The sequence below is a fragment of the Oryzias latipes genome, chromosome 18, assembly GCF_053564925.1.
Source record: "Oryzias latipes strain Hd-rR chromosome 18, Olatipes_Hd-rR_3.1".
Classification (NCBI taxonomy): Eukaryota; Metazoa; Chordata; class Actinopteri; order Beloniformes; family Adrianichthyidae; genus Oryzias; species Oryzias latipes.
The window spans coordinates 36,406,327-36,423,305 of record NC_136254.1 but is presented as its reverse complement, the minus strand read 5'-3'; the positions used below and the strand labels follow the sequence as shown (position 1 = coordinate 36,423,305).

Below are 16,979 nucleotides of genomic sequence, written 5' to 3'. Positions count from 1 at the left end.
ACACCTAAGCATCCTGCCTTTATAGTTAAAGTAAAACATGTGAACCATCCAAAAGGGCACTTTATCAAAAGGTGACGGAAAACTTTCACTGGATTAATGTTGTTAATGATGTTCATGATCATCACAGCAAGTTTGAAGAGAAAAATACAGATACTAACACTACAGACCAATTTTGGCCTCCTCATTTATAGTCAGAGTGTAACATGTTTATAAACCTCCATATTAGGTAAACACACGGTTAGAGTATTTTTCTCCAAACCATTCAGCCCAAGACAAGAACACTTTTCTGTGAAGGAAGTATCTGTTGTTCCAAATAACACAATATTTTCCAGTATGGAAGAATTTGTTTGTGGAACTCTGATAATGCTGTAGGGAGCTTATTTACATCAAAATCACTAACAAGCACAAACCTTAACCCATCTAATGTATTAAATAAAGAATTTGGGACACAAAACAGAAGGAATGGTTGTGTTTGATCCAGGATTTGAACCAGTTTATCTTTAGGGTTCCGTTATGGCTGCAGTCAAAATCAAGAACTTTGAGACCAGCGTCTTAAAATTCTTTGACCATGTAGTTCTTTTTCATTTAATGAGGCTTGTTTCTCCAAATAAAGTTAAAAGCCATTTGGTTGATGGATTTGATCTCTTTGTTTGGGATGGCAGTAGAGGAAGATGGTAAATCCATCTACAAACCCTCCATCTTTGTCAGACAGATCTGACCCATGAGTTCACACACATTGCACTGCCTGATCTGGCCAACAGGTGGCAGCAGAGAATCATCTGTACTGAAGGCTGAGGAAGAAACTTCTGACTGGATCTCATTTATTTGAGGTTCTTTTTCTCTCTGAGAAAAAGAGAATTCAATCAGAAAATGTGGTAATTACCAGTCAAAAAAATACCACCTTATTTGTTTACATTTATGTTACATTTTTGTTTTTATATTATTCTATTTTCTCCTATGTTTACTATGCTGCTATAGTAACACACACATGTAGGATCAATAAATTATTTTTGATTCTCATAATATGGACACAAAAAAACATTTTCCATCAGAACATTTTCTATTAGACCATGGTCACATTTCCATCTGTCTCTGCAGCATCACTCAGATGTTCCATCTTTCTTTTCTTTCTTCACTCGTTGCTCTGGAGGTTCAGAGACAGCAGAAACAGTAACTACCCTACAGAGGGTAGGGGTGTCATGATTCATTAGTTTAATCCATGAATCCATTTCTATTCCTACCATCCAATCAGATCTATCTGTTTGAGGTAGAGTTAAATAGAATCTAATCAAAAGGAGATCAATAAATAATATTGGAAAATACCATCTGGATACAGTAGTTTTTTATGTGACTATATAACGACCAATAAAAGCAGACAACACATGTGATGTCATGAACACGGATCAGTCCATCATTCCAGTCCAATGTGTGGACAGACTTTGAATAAAGTCATGTGACCATCCAGGGTCTAGAATGTTCTAAGAATGTTCCCTTTGGATTATTTGGATGTGGAAAAACAACAGTGGTGAACTTTAGGAAACTAACATGTGAATGGATTTGACATTCATTCTAGTTTACTTGTTGGTTTGGACACAGATTTCATTTAACTTGATGATCTGGAAGAAATCCAAGAATCTGGAAAACTGTTCAGTAGCAGGAATTTCTGTCTGGAAGTTTGGATGAAGATGATCTGGATCCACTTTAGGACAGAGGATCTGGATCCCCTTTAGGGCAGAGGATCTGGATCCCCTTTAGGACAGAGGATCTGGATCCACTTTAGAACAGAGGATCTGGATCCACTTTAGGTCAGAGGATCTGGATCCACTTTAGGTCAGAGGATCTGGATCCACTTTAGGTCAGAGGATCTGGATCCACTTTAGGGCAGAGGATCTGGATCCACTTTAGGTCAGAGGATCTGGATCCACTTTAGGTCAGAGGATCTGGATCCACTTTAGGTCAGAGGATCTGGATCCACTTTAGGGCAGAGGATCTGGATCCACTTTAGGGCAGAGGATCTGGATCCACTTTAGGACAGAGGATCTGGATCCACTTTAGGGCAGAGGATCTGGGTCCACTTTAGGGCAGAGGATCTGGATCCACTTTAGGGCAGAGGATCTGGATCCACTTTAGGGCAGAGGATCTGGATCCACTTTAGGGCAGAGGATCTAGATCCACTTTAGGACAGAGGATCTGGATCCACTTTAGGTCAGAGGATCTGGATCCACTTTAGGGCAGATGATCTGGATCCACTTTAGGGCAGAGGATCTGGATCCACTTTAGGGCAGAGGATCTGGATCCACTTTAGGACAGAGGATCTGGATCCACTTTAGGACAGAGGATCTAGATCCACTTTAGGGCAGAGGATCTGGATCCACTTTAGGACAGAGGATCTGGATCCACTTTAGGACAGAGGATCTGGATCCACTTTAGGGCAGAGGATCTGGATCCACTTTAGGGCAGAGGATCTGGATCCACTTTAGGGCAGAGGATCTGGATCCACTTTAGGGCAGAGGATCTAGATCTAATCGGATCGTTTAGAATGAACCGATATCTACTATGAATTGATTCATTGTTCAAATGAATTGTTACATACTAGAGAGGTTTGAAATGTGTCTCTGGGGGTGGGGGGGCATAACAGCTGATAGGTATCCCCCAGATAAACTCTTGTGGTGTAAAAGTAACATCTCCACCTGTTGGGTGGAGGATCCAGGTGCAAATCCTGGCAAGAGAAATCTGGTGTTTAGTGAGTGAAGGTGTTTTATGAAAGATTGTTCTAGAACTGTTTCATCTTCTGTGTTCATGGGATTCATATTCATAGTCAGACGTTTATGTTGATGAGCTCTAACAACAGGATTACAAATGGAGGAAATCCAGTTACTTTCCACAGAGAAGTAACTTTCTGTGTGACAGTAATAGTTACAGATTCCTCAGTCCTTCTATCAGTCTCCTCTGTCTGGGTTTAGCTGAAATCATGGTTCATATCATTGACTGGACTGAATGTAAACTCTGAACCTAAATAATCGGATCAGTTTGATATAAAAGTGTTCATGTCATGGTGCCTCTGTCAGCCCCGCCCCTCTCTACTCTGCTCTGGAGGTTTCCCAGCTGTTGCCACTCACCTCATCAGCCCTGCTGCCGTCTTAAGGAGATCCACAGCCAGTATTCATCGCCAGTTCATTGCTCCTCCATGGTGCTTGTCTGGTCTCTCATGTTTATGCCAAGAAATTTAATCCTGTTTAGTAATTTGTCTTACACCTCGCTTCCAGGACTCAATCATCACGAGTGCTACCTGGGATTTCCTCCGGAACCGCCTGTTCTATCCACACTCTCCTCACCAGCCGTTCATGCCCTCTCAGCCTCCGCAGAAGCCCTCCAGCCACGTGTCGCCTTCCTGCCACATCACCTCTGGGAGATCACCTTCAAGAACAAAATAAATCTAATCACTTACCTTATAACTCTCCTGTGTTCCCTCCGGGTTCCAGCATCTGGGTCTGTCTCGAAGCCTTGAATACCATGACAGTTCATTCATATTGGAGGCTGCTCAGCAAACAGGTTCAGGTTTAATTTTTTTTTTTTGCTTCAAGTTGATCATTTTGTGATGATGTGGTCACTTTGGTCTTACTATAATACACTTTTTGATTATTTAAACTTAAAGGCTTCTTTAATGAGTGATTTTTCATGTACGTAACATGACAAAGGGGGCGGGGCTTGTGTGTGGTGTGAGTGAGGAAGCAGAAAGCAGAGATCAGACCAGAGAGGAAGATGAAGGAAACATGTCTGCTCTGTAAGTACAGAAGCTGTTTGTCCGCTTTGACTGTCTGCTCTGTTGGTGTTGATGATGAGGAGGAGGTGACATGAAAAGGAGGTCAGGCTGAGGAGAGGAGCAGCTGGAGGAGGACAGAAGGAGTTCAGCTGTTCTGATTCCAGGAGCTGAACTTTCTGCTGCTAGTTAGAAGCTGCTGCTTCCAGAACAGAGCTGGACCTTCTAGACCAGTGTTTTTCAACCAGTGTGCCGTGGGAGATGGTCAAGTGTGCCGTGGGAGATTGCCTTCATTAACTGATTTAACAACATTTCCCATCTCCAGCCAGGATTTCAGCTCTCTGTTCTTCCAAACAGGCCCTGATAAAACACTGAGGAGTTAGGAATATGAAAGATCGTAAAATACTCTTTCTTTGTGTTTATTTTATTGTATTAAAGACATTTTGATAAGAATGACGGTACAGTACCACGATTCAGCTGCAGCTCCGGCTGTATTTTTGAAAAGTCCCGTTGCTTTAACTGTCTCCACCAATCATTCTTGGGGAGCTTAATCACATGTCATCAGTCTGACCAATCAGAAGTGGTTAAAGTCTTCACTTCCTTGTCCCGATTTAGCTCGTAAAGTCGCTCAGTTCTAACAAAAATACCAGCTAAAGCTCATCTTTAGCGGTGTAGCTTTCCACAGAATCCGGTATCAGACCGTGGAACAAGTGAACAAAACAATGAAGCTCCGAAAACCGATCTTCGGCCGTTTAATGCACTACATCTCCCATGATGCATTGGGTTGTGAGATTGACAACGCACAAGATCTGTTGTTAAACGTCTTGAAATCAACAAACACACATGAAACTGTTTTTAAATCTTCTAACTTAACTTTTATTGCATCTTTTAGAAAAAAACAGCTGCAGTTTCCAGCTTTTTCTGCAACAATTATCTCAAAAATGCATGTGAGACTGTGGAGGGAGGGGCTGTAGATCAATACAGACTGAGTTTCTCCTTTTTTTTTTAATTTTTGGATGCTGGTGTGCCGCGGGATTTTTTTTAAGGTTAAAGTGTGCCGTGGCTCAAAAAAGGTTGAAAAACACTGTTCTAGACCAGGAAGAGTCTGCAGACTCACACAAAGAAACATGGAGGACGGAGCAAAATGTGGAAACCATAAAGCTTCCACCTCCATGATTGACAGGGGGGGGTGTTTTGGGGGTCATAGGCAGCTTTATGTTGATGCTAAAGAGCTCCATGTGGGTCTGATCTGACCACAGAACCTTCTCCCAGTCTCTCTCTACATCATGAATAAGTAAAAAAATCTATTCATGGGTCACTAACCAAGGAGACTTTGGAGTTCTGCTGGATGTTGAACCGTTTTTTTAGTGACTGTGGTTCCAGCTGCTGTGAGGTCATCAACTAACTGCTGCCGTGTTGTTTCAGACCCATTTCTGTTCTCATGATCATGGAAACCCCTCCAGGTCAGAGTCATAGACTTCTCTGTAAACCTAATGAATTCTTTATGATACACTTACCACACGCACAACAATGGTACGTTCCATTTAACTGATGTTCCTTGTGGTGTTGGTAAGAGCGTCAAAGCGATTTACCAGAACTCTTAGAGAAGAATTTACTAATTTAACTCTACAGCTACATGTTTGAAGTCCAGCAGATGAGATTCATCCAGATGGATTTGGGGGCACGGTTGGGGGCTCGAGATAAGCAAAGGTGAGGTCTATGGTCAAGCACAGGAGCACAGATGAGCCAACTGGACTCTGGAATGGAGGAACAACATAACGCACTGCACCAAACAGAGGCACGGAGACCCAAATGACCAAGAATTAAGAAGAGGAGGAGAGGAAAAGAAGATAAGAACAGAGGACTGAACCCCAGTGCAGCATTGTTTACCCAGTTTCTACTTCTAGCAGCTACTAACAAGTAATTGTCATTGTAATTAAATTAATTCAAACATATTAATAGTAAATTGCATGCATTATGGCACATACAGTGGATGGTAATAATAACAATGATAAAAAATATACACGTTGAGGATCTCAATATTAATACAATATTGTATTAATTTAAGCAGGGGTTATGGGATGCCCTGGCCCAGCATTAGGTACAGCATTGTGTACATTTCATGACAAGATGCTGGCAGGTAAAGCATACATGGAGCGCCACAATCAAGTGGCTGGAATAATATACAGGAACATGTGTGCAGAATATGGACTGGAAACCCCAAGGTCAAAATGGGAAACACCTCCGAAGGTGGTAGAGAATGAGAGGGCAAAGATCCTGTGGGACTTCCAGATCCAGACTGATAGGATGGTAATGGAGAACCAACCAGACATTGTAGTGGTGGATAAAGAACAGAGGAAAGCCGTTGTGGTGGATGTGGCAGTGCCAAGCGATGGGAACATCAGGAAGAAGGAACATGAGAAACTGGAGAAATACCAGGGACTCAAAGAAGAACTGGAGAAAGCCTGGAAAGTGAAGGCGACAGTGGTGCCTGTGGTAATTGGAGCACTCGGGGCAGTAACCCCCAAGCTGGAGGAGTGGCTACAACAGATACCTGGAAAGACCTTCAGACCTCTCAGTCCAGAAAAGAACAGGAACAGCTAAGATACTGCAGGACCCTCAAGCTCCCAGGCCTCTGGTAGAGGACCCCAGCTTGGAGGAGAAACCACCCGCTGAGGGTGAGAGGGGGGGGGGGTATTTATTAAATAAATATATGTCAGCCCCTACACATTCTCACAGTATGAATTAACTTCAATTTCAGACTTTATTAAATTTTGAAAAACTTAAAGTTAACCATCATTGAGGTGAAGTGGTCAACAGACTCATGTAAACTGAAACAATATCTTCTTCTTTCTCTTTGGGCTTTTCCCATCAGGGGTCGCCACAGCGAATCATCCTTTTCCACCTCACTCTATCATGGACATCTTCTACCCTAACATTAGCCAACTTCATGTCCTCTGTTAAGACATCCATGTATCTCCTCTTTGGCCGTCCTCTTGCCCTCCTGCCAGGCAGCTCCATCTCCAACATCCTTCTACCAATATATCCACTATCCCTCCTCTGAACATGTCCAAACCATCTCAGTCTGGCTTCTCTGACTTTGTCGCTAACACAGGCAACATGATCCGTCCCTCTGATGTACTCGTTCCTTATCCTGTCTAACCTGGTCACTCCTAAGGAGAACCTCAACATCTTCATCTCCGCTACCTCCATCTCAGCCTCTTGTCTCTGTCTCACTGCTACCGTCTCTAACCCATAGAGCAGAGCTGGTCTCACCACTGTCTTGTACACCTTTCCTTTGAGTCTTGCTGGCACTCTTCTGTCACACAACACTCCTGACACTTTCCTCCACCCGCTCCAACCTGCCTGCACTCGCCTCTTCACCTCTTTTCCACACTCCCCATCACACTGAACTGTTGACCCCAAGTACTTAAACTCCTGCACCTTCTTCACCTCAGCCCCCTGTAACCTAACGCTTCTACCTTGATCCCTCTCGTTCAGACACATGTATTCTGTCTTACTACGACTGACCTTCATGCCTCTTCTTTCCAGAGCAAACCTCCACCTCTCTAGCTGTTCCTTCACCTGCTCTCTACTCTCACTGCAAATTACAATGTCATCCGCAAACATCATTGTCCAGGGAGATTCCTGTCTTACCTCGTCTGTCAGCCTGTCCATCAGCATAGCAAACAAAAAAGGACTTAAAGCTGATCCTTGGTGTAGTCCCACCTCCACCTTGAACTCCTCTGTCTGACCTACAGCACATCTCACCACCGTCATACTTCTCTCATACATGTCCTGAACTACTCTGACATACTTCTCTGCCACTCCAGACGACCTCATACAGTACCACAGCTCCTCCCTCGGCACCCTGTCATACGCCTTCTCTAAATCTACGAACACACAATGCAGCTCCTTCTGACCTTCTCTGTACTTTTCCATCAACATTCTCAAAGCAAAAATGGCATCAGTGGTGCTCTTACGGGGCATGAAACCATACTGCTGCTCACAGATCTCCACCTTCTTCCTAAGCCTGGCTTCCACTACTCTTTCCCACAGCTTCATTGTGTGGCTCATCAACTTTATTCCTCTATAGTTGCTGCAGTTCTGCATGTCACCCTTGTTCTTAAAGATCGGGACCAGAACGCTTCTCCTCCATTCCTCAGGCATCTTCTCACTCTCTAAAATCCTATTGAACAAACTCGTTAGAAATTCCACTGCTGTCTCTCCTAAGCACTTCCATACCAACATAACAACTCTCTCTCCTCTGGGGATACTCTCTATGACCTCATCCAACTCACTCCAGAATCTCTCCTTCACTTCTAACTCACAGCCAACCTGTGGCGCATACCCACTGACTACATTCACCATTTCCCCTTCAATTTCTAACTTTAGGCTCATCATCCTGTCTGAGACTCTTTTCACCTCTAGAACACTGTTTACAAACTCCCCCTTCAGAATCACTCCTACCCCGTTTCTCTTCCTATCAACACCATGATAGAACAGTTTGTATCCTCCTCCAATACTACGTGCCTTGCTGCCCTTCCACCTTGTCTCCTGCACACACAGTACATCTACCTTCCTTCTCTCCATCATGTCTGCCAGCTCTCTGCCTTTCCCTGTCATTGTGCCAACGTTAAGAGTCCCTATTCTCAAACCTATGTTCCTGCCTTTTCCCTTCTCTCTCTGGCCACGGACCCTTCTGCCTCTCCTCTTTCTTCGACCAACAGTAGTCAAATTTCCACCGACACCCAGTAGGTTAACAGCATCGGTGGCGGTCGTTGTTAACCCGGGCCTCGACCGATCCGGTATGTCTAAAGTGTTGTGGATGATTCGCATGGTTATTTTGGCAATTTTTACGCCGGATGCCCTTCCTGACGCAACCCTCTCTATTTATCCAAGCTTCCATCCATAGTCCATCCATCCATCCATCCATCCATCCATCCACCCATCCATTCATCCATCCATCCATCCATCCATCCATCCATCCATCCATCCATCCATCCATCCATCCATCCATAGTCCATCCATCCATCCATCCTTCCATCCATCCATCCTTCCATCCATCCATCCATCCATCCATCCATCCATCCATCCATCCATCCATCCATCCATCCATCCTTTCATCCATCCATCCATCCATCCATCCATCCATCCATCCATCCTCTTCCACTTATCCTGGACCAGGTCATGGGGGCAGCACTCTAAGCAAAGATGTCCAGACTTCCTTAACACCGCCCACTTCCTCCAGCTCCTCTGGTTCCCAGGCCAGCAGAAAGATGTAGTCTCTCCAGCGTGTCCTGGGTCTTCCCCGGGGCCTCCACCCAGTGGGACATGCCCAGAACACCTCCCCAAGAAGGCTACCAGGAGGCATCCGGACTAGATGCCTGAGCCACCTCAACTGGCTCCTTTCGATGTGGAGGAGAAGCGGTTCTACTCCGAGCTCTCCGCGCGTTGCCGAGCGTCTCACCCTATCTCTAAGGGTGTGCCCCGCCACCCTATGGAGGAAGCTCATTTCAGCCGCTTGTATTCGGGACCTCGTTCTTTCGGTCATGACCCAGAGCTCATGACCATAGATGAGGATTGGAATGAAGATCAACCGGTAAAATGAGACCTTTGGTTTTTGGCTCAGCTCTCTCTTCACCACAACGGACCGATACAGCGACCACATAACTACAGACGCCGCTCCGATCCGCCTGTCAATCTCACGCTCTGATCCCTCACTCATGAACAAGACCCCTAGGTATTTAAACTCCTCCCCCTGTGGCAGGGACACTCCAACCACATATAGATGGCAAACTAACTTTCTCCGGTCAAGGACCATGGCCTCAGATTTAGCGGCGCTGAGCCTCATCTCAGCCGCTTCACACTCAAACGCAAACTGCCCCAATGCACGCTGGAGGTCCTGACTCGATGAAGCAAACAGGACAATATCATCTGCAAAAAGCAGAGAGGAAATCCTGTGGTCCCCAAACCAGATCCCCTCCGGCCCCTGGCTGCTCCTAGAAATTCTGTCCATAAAAACTATGAACAGAACCGGTGATAAAGGGCAGTCCTGCCGGAGTCCAACGTGGACCGGGAACAGGTCTGACTTACTGCCGGCTATGCAAACCAAGCTCCTACTCCGGTCATACAAAGACCGGACAGCCCTCAGTAAGGCTCTCCGGACCCCATACTCCCAGAGCACCCCCCACAGGATGCCACGGGGGACGCAGTCGAACGCCTTCTCCAAATCCACAAAACACATACGGCGAGGAAAATAAGTATTGAACACGTCAACATTTCTCTCAAAAAACACATTTCTAATCGAGCTATTGACACGGAATTTTCAGCAGATGTCGGCATCAACCCAAGTAATGCACACGTAGAAAGAAATCCAAACATTTATGTCCATAAATGAAGTTATGTGCAATAAAGTGAAATGGCACAGGGAATAAGTATTGAACACGCTTACTGAAATTTATTTAATACTAAGTGCAAAAACCTTTGTTGGTGATTACAGCCTCAATACGCCTCCTGGATGGAGAAACCAGTGGAATACATTGCTCAGGTGTGATTTTGGCCCATTCATCCACACAAACTGCCTTCAAATCTTCAAGGTTCTGAGGGTCTCTTCTGTGAACCCGGATCTTCAGTTCTTTCCAAAGATTTTCAATTGGATTCAAGTCTGGTGATTGATTGGCCATTCTAGCAGCTTTCTTTTCTTTTTCTTCAACCAGTTGAGTGTTACCTTGGCTGTGTGCTTGGGATGGTTGTCTTGCTGAAAGATCCAGCCTCTTTTCATCTTCAGCAGCCTGGCAGATGACAGCAGATTCTGATCAAGAATGTCTCCATACTTTTCTCCAGTCATTATTCCTTCAATGATATGAAGTCTACCAGTACCACATGCTGAAAAACAGCCCCACGCCATGATGCTCCCACCTCCAAACTTGACTGTTGGGATGGTGTTTTGGGGGTGATGTGCGGTGCCATTTTTCCTCCAAGCATGTTGTGTCTTATGACATCCGAAGAGTTCAATTTTGATCTCATCTGACCAGAGTATCTTCTCCCAGAATGTCATGGGTTTATCCAGTTGTTGTGTGGCAAACTCCAAACGAGCTGCAACATGCTTCTTCTTCAAAAATGGAGTCTTGCGTGGTGTGCGTGCATGGAGGCCATGGCAGTAGAGTGCATTACTTATTGTTTTCTTTGAAACAGCGGTACCTGCTGATTCCAGGTCTTTCTGAAGCTTTCCACGAGTGCTCCTGGGCTGTTGGAGAACCCTTCTGATGATTGTTCTGACTCCTCTGTCTGAAATCTTGCGAGGAGCACCTGGCCGTGGCAGGTTTATGGTAATGCCGAGTTCTTTCCACTTCCGGATGATGGCCCCAATGGTACTCACTGGAACTTTCAGAAGTTTAGAAAAGCGCCTGTAACCAATGCCTTCAGTGTGTTTTGCAACAATAAGGTTGCGTAGGTCTTTGGACAGCTCTTTGCTTTTACCCATCATGCAATGCTTCTTGTCTAACACCTTGCTGGTGAGAAACCTTTTTAAAAGGCATCAATCAGGACTATACCAGCTGATATTACTTTGCACTAATAGGGGGCATGTTAACCTTCTGAATACTGACAAACTGCAGCTGCTTTCTTGGCTTGCCAGACCTTTTTACCCCTCCTTTTCTTCATGTGTTCAATACTTATTCCCTGTGCTATTTCACTTTATTACACATAACTTCATCTATGGACATAAATGTTTGGATTTCTTTCTATGTGTGCATTACTTGGGTTGATGCCGACATCTGGTGAAAATTCCGTGTCAATAGCTCGATTAGAAATATGTTTTTGAGAGAAATGTTGACGTGTTCAATACTTATTTTCCCCGCTGTATGGACTGGATGAGTGAACTCCCACAGTCCCTCCAGCACCTTAAAGAGGGTGTAGAGCTGGTTCACTGTTCCATGACCAGAACAGAAACAGCACTGTTCTGACTTCCGATTGAGTGGACACTGGCATGACTGTTGCCGCTACTCAGGAGTTACGTGCTTGAGTCTACATTCCCCGGGCCTTGTCCTGTCAGCTATGCTCACGTGCAAACTATACATCTGGTCGGCTCTAACCTGGATCCTCCTCTGGCTTTTCCACCGCTCCACAGCCGGGCTCATCCAATACTCAGCTTTGGAACTCCTCCGTCTCCGCTGTCTGCCTGCATCTCCTCCACCTCTGCTACACTTCCGCATGGACTCTCTGCTCCTGCCTCGCCGGAGGTACATCCACCGTGGCACGCGCTGGCATTATCAAGACAAGGCTAACTTCGTCTGCTTCCTCTCCTCCACTACCTGCTGTACTCCCCGTAACATGGGACGGTCTGTCAACCACTTAGTGCTCTCCAGCCTCCCCCGATCTGTGAACCTGATTGCTTCTGCTCCGCGCCAAGTCATCACAACCGTCAACTTTGGCCTCATCAACATCCGCTCCTTCTCTAACAAGGGTCAGCTGTTTCAGGATTTAATTGTGGATCGTAAGTTTGACTTTCTCTGCATTACAGAAACTTTTTTTTTTAACTTGTCCTGTCCAACAGCTGGGCAGACAGATGAGAGCTGAGGGCCTCTTGTGTTGGACATATTTTACTTTAACAAGAGGGGTTGTTAATCTTCAGACAAACCAAAGGTATGTCTGAATAAACCCCTTTTGTAATTGAGGCCAAACTTTATTAATTTAAATCATATTTGAAAATCTTTGGTGTTGGACCGGACGGAAGAGGAAAGAAGGGAAGAAGAGGGAGGGACGATAGAGAGAGGGGGGTAGGAGGGTGATTATAGGAGGGGGGGGGGGTAAAACCATGAAGTAGCATAAAGCAACAAGTTTACTTGCGTTACACAAACTTGGCAGCAACAGAATGACTTTTCCCCACTCAATGACTCCACCCCTCCCGGGTTTGTTTACCTCTGTCAGCCTCGTTGCCATGGCCACGGAGGCGGTCTTACGGTGATAAATAGCGAGAAGTGGAAAGTCGTCCCGGTTCCGCTCCCCTCATTCAGCTCCATTGAGTGCACTGCCTTCATGGTTCCTGGACCCACACCAACTGTAATAGCAGTGGCCCCCCCAAAGCCGAACAGGGACTTTCTGGAACAATTTGGAACTCTGCTCTCTCACCTGTCATCTCTCTCTCCTAATGTTATGTGTATGGGTGATTTTAACATCCATTTTGACAACAGCCACCTTCCCTCGCCAGAGACTTGTGCTCATGTCTGGACAGTCTTGGTTTTAATCAGCATGTTCAGCTGCCTACCCACGCTAAGGGACACATTCTGGACCTGGTCTGCTGCTCTGGGTTAACCCCCTCTAACTGTTCCACAGATGAACTTCCTGTGACTGATCATCTTCTTGTTTCTTTTCACATCCACCTCTCTATCTGAGGTTAAACCCACTCGCCTCATCTCCTTCAGAAACATTAAGAATTTAATGTGAATGTTTTCCTCTCATTTGGAGCACATTGCTTTACCAAACTCTTCCAGCCCTGATCAACTGGTTTCTTTTTATAATAACAGCCTTTCAGATTTTTTTAACAGTTTTGCTCCTGTCAAATCCCAGTCTGTCTCATTTGTTAAATCTTCTCCTTGGTTCACTCCAGAACTCCACAAAATGAAAGCCAAATGCTGCCAGTTAGAGCAGCTTTGCTGGAGCCGGTGCAGAGGGGGTGGAAGGCTAGCTTTGATGTTTTTTTTTTTTTACTTTTTATTTTACGTTTTGCACTTTTAAAATACAAACAAATCAAGATAAGAAAACAGAATTAATTAAAGAAATAAAATAGAATAAAAAAATAATACAAAAACAAAGCAAACAAGCAAAGTTGAACAGGTGGGGTAAAACAAAAATTAGTTTTGAGCTTTAAGTTCTGAGGGGGGTGCATATTGCCTCCATTTCCTCCATTGGAGTTGAAATCTATCAGCTTTCAAGCGTTAGTGAAATGTCATTTTTTCCATAGAACAGATCTCTTCCATAATGTCTGTCCATTGATCCAGTCTTGGTGGTTCACTTTTAAGCTAATTTCTTGTTATGGCTTTTTTGCAGGCCAGGATCATGACTTTCAAAAGGTACTTGTCCTCTGTTTGGATCACTGCTGTTGGTAACAGTCCTAGGTATAGTATCTGTGGGTCATCGGGTATTTCATACCCTAGATAAGATAAGATAAGATAAAGATACTTTATTGATCCCAGCTTGGGAAATTCAGTTGTTGCAGCGTCGGCGTTAGGCTCAAGATACACACTTACACACAATAGATGACAGAGAACCAAAACAATCAATCGGAAAGAAACATCAGTGAATTAGCACAGTCGTATTGCATGCCACCTCAGGAGAGAGAAAATAGACGGACCATAAATGAGTTTATCTATTGCACATGGATGACAAGTTATAGAGTCCAATGGAGTGAGGTATGAAAGATCTCCTGAAGCGGTTTGTGTGACAGTGAAGCTGCATTAGCCTGTTGGAGAAGGAGCTCCGCTGACCATCCAGTACAGGATGGAGAGGATGCTCAGGATTATCCATGATGGATACCAGCTTATTTAAAGTCCTCCTCTCCATCACAGATTCAAACGTGTCCATTTTGCAACCAATTACAGAGCCAGCTCTTCTGATCAGTTTGTTCAGTCTATTGCTGTCCCTGGCAGATATGCTGCCCCCCCCCAGCAGACCACTGAGAAGAACAGAGTGCTGGCCACAACAGACTGGTAGAATATTTCAAGCATCTTGCTGCACACGTTGAAGGACCTCAGCCTCCTCAGGAAGTAGAGTCTGCTGCTGGCCTTCTTCTACACAGCAGTGCTGTTGCTCTTCCAGCTCAGTCTGTTGTCGATGATTACTCCCAAGTACTTGTACTCCTCTACCTCTGCCACCTCTCTGCCAAGGATGCTGAGAGGCTGGGAAGCTGCTGGTTTCTTCCTGAAGTCCATCACCATCTCTCTGGTCTTCTCCACATTCAGCTGCAGGTTGTTTTCTCCAGACCATCTCACAAATTCATCCACAAGATCCCTGTACTCCTCCTCCCGCCCACCATTAATGCAGCCAACAACAGCAGAGTCATCAGAGAACTTCTGAAGATGGCAAGACTCTGAGTTGTACTGGAAGTCACTGGTGTACAAAGTGAACAGGAAGAGAGAGAGCACAGTTCCCTGTGGGGCCCCCACACTGCTTGTTACCACGTCAGACAGGACACTGCCCAGCCGGACAAACTGCGGCCTGTCTGACAAGTAATCAATGATCCAGGAGACTAAGGCGCCGCCCACACCCATCCGCTGCAGCTTCTCACCCAGTAACCAGGGCTGGATGGTGTTGAACGCACTGGAGAAATCAAAGAATGTGACCCTCACAGTGTCCCCCCCCTCCATCCAGGTGAGAGTGAGCACGTTGCAGCAGGTGAATAACAGCATCCTCCACCCCCAGGTGGAGCTGGTAGGCAAACTGAAGTGGGTCCAGAGATGGTTTCACCAGAGGTCTCAGGTGGGACAACAAAATCCTTTCCAGCACTTTAGCTGCATGGGACGTGAGGGCAACAGGGCGGTTATCACTAGGTCCAGAGGGTGCAGTCTTCTTGGGAACAGGAACCAGACATGCGGTTTTCCAGGTGTCCGGCACCTTCATCTGACTGAGGCTCAGGTTAAAGAGGTGCTGGAAAACTGTGGATAGCTGGGCGGCACAGGACTTCAGTATCCTGGGGCTGATGCCGTCTGGGCCAGGAGCCTTCCGTTGGTTAATTTTTTCCAGCTGTCTCCTCACCTGGTCGGTCGTCACAGTCATTTGGGGAGGCTGGGTTGGTGTAAGGTCGGGGGTGGTTTCAGTCTGGTCAGGTAGACAAAAGGAAGATGAGGGAGAGGGGGGTTGAAGGGGGGTTGCATAATGAGGGGTGGGTGGTTGTGAGGGTGCCGGAGGGGGGGTGGGGTGGACCTGTGCAGTAGGAGAGCTAAATCTATTGAAAAAGATGTTCAGGTCGTTAGCTCTTTCTCTGTCGCCCTCACATAATCTGCTTCTCCCCCCGCATCCAGTAATCCTTTTCATCCCAGACCACACCTCTCTCATGTTGTTTTGCTGGAGTTTTGCCTCCAGCTTTCCCTTGTAGGTATTCTTGCATTCCCTCAACTTGTCTCTCAGCTGGTGCTGCACTCTTTTCAGCCACTCCTTGTCACCCGACCTGAAGGCCTCTTCTTCTCATTCAAAAGGGCCTTCAGGTCACTTGTAATCCACGGTTTGTTGTTGGGGTAACAGCAGACAGTCCTCGTGGGCATGATGGTGTTCTCACAGAATTTAATGTATTCAGTGATACAGTCAGTCGTGCTGTTGATGTCCTCACCGTGGGGCAGACAGAGAGCATCCCAGTCTGTGCACTCGAAGCAGTCCTGCAGGGTCTCCTCAGCCTCTGGAGTCCACTTCTTCACCCTCCTTTTGGACAGGAGCATTCTCCTGACAATAGGAATGTACTTAGGAGAAAGCAGTACAAGGTTGTGGTCAGACCTCCCGAGGGGGGGGAGGGCTGTAGTGCTGTATGCTCCCAGGGTATTAGCATACAGTAGATCTAGGGTTTTGTTGTCACGGGTGGGGCAGTCCACATACTGCGTAAATTCAGTAAGAGTCCCGTCCAAGTTAACATGATTAAAGTCCCCCGTGATAACTATAAATGCGTTTGGTTGTTGTTCCTGTAGCCGGGAGATGGTGTTGCTGATGACGTCAGTCGCGGCGTCAGCATCAGCTGATGGTGGAATGTAGACAGTAACCACGATGGCGGATGTAAACTCTCGGGGCAAATAGTAAGGCCACAATCCGACCGCCAATAGTTCGACGTTCGGGCTGCAGAGTCGCTCCTTGACACAAACGTGTGTTGGATTGCACCATCGCTCATTCACGTAGAGTATTATTCCCCCTCCTTTCTTCTTACCGGATGCAGCGGCGTCTCTGTCCGCTCGCACGGTCACAAAGCCAGGTAAAGCGACACTGTGGTCCGAGAGATGTGGATGGAGCCACGTCTCAGTGAAACACAATAAACTGCTCTCCCTGTATTCCCTCTGCGTGTTGATCGTTGCTGCCAGCTCATCCGTCTTGTTGGCCAAAGAGCGTACATTCCCCGTAATGATCGCCGGAACAGCGGGCTTATGTTTCCACTTCTTTGCCTTGACCCGGGCTCCAGCCCGGCATCCCCGCCATCTTTTTAAAATTTCTCCTGGGATGTCGTTTCTAAAGCCCAGAGGCA

At 46.0% G+C, this 16,979-nt stretch overlaps 2 protein-coding genes across 3 annotated transcripts in view; both read left to right on the top strand.

Moving 5' to 3' along the window:
* Positions 1-16,979, top strand: part of LOC144987419 (uncharacterized) — a 409,376-nt gene that overhangs the window by 136,612 nt on the left and 255,785 nt on the right. The gene's annotated exons all lie outside the window — the stretch shown is intronic.
* Positions 3,691-16,979, top strand: part of LOC144987423 (Fc receptor-like B) — a 49,544-nt gene continuing 36,255 nt past the window's right edge. For both annotated transcript variants that reach the window (XM_078936829.1, XM_078936828.1), the window contains exon 1: positions 3,691-3,784. In XM_078936829.1, coding sequence (XP_078792955.1) covers positions 3,763-3,784 — 22 coding nt within the window. In that variant the 5' untranslated portion in view covers positions 3,691-3,762. The remainder of the gene's footprint in view (positions 3,785-16,979) is intronic.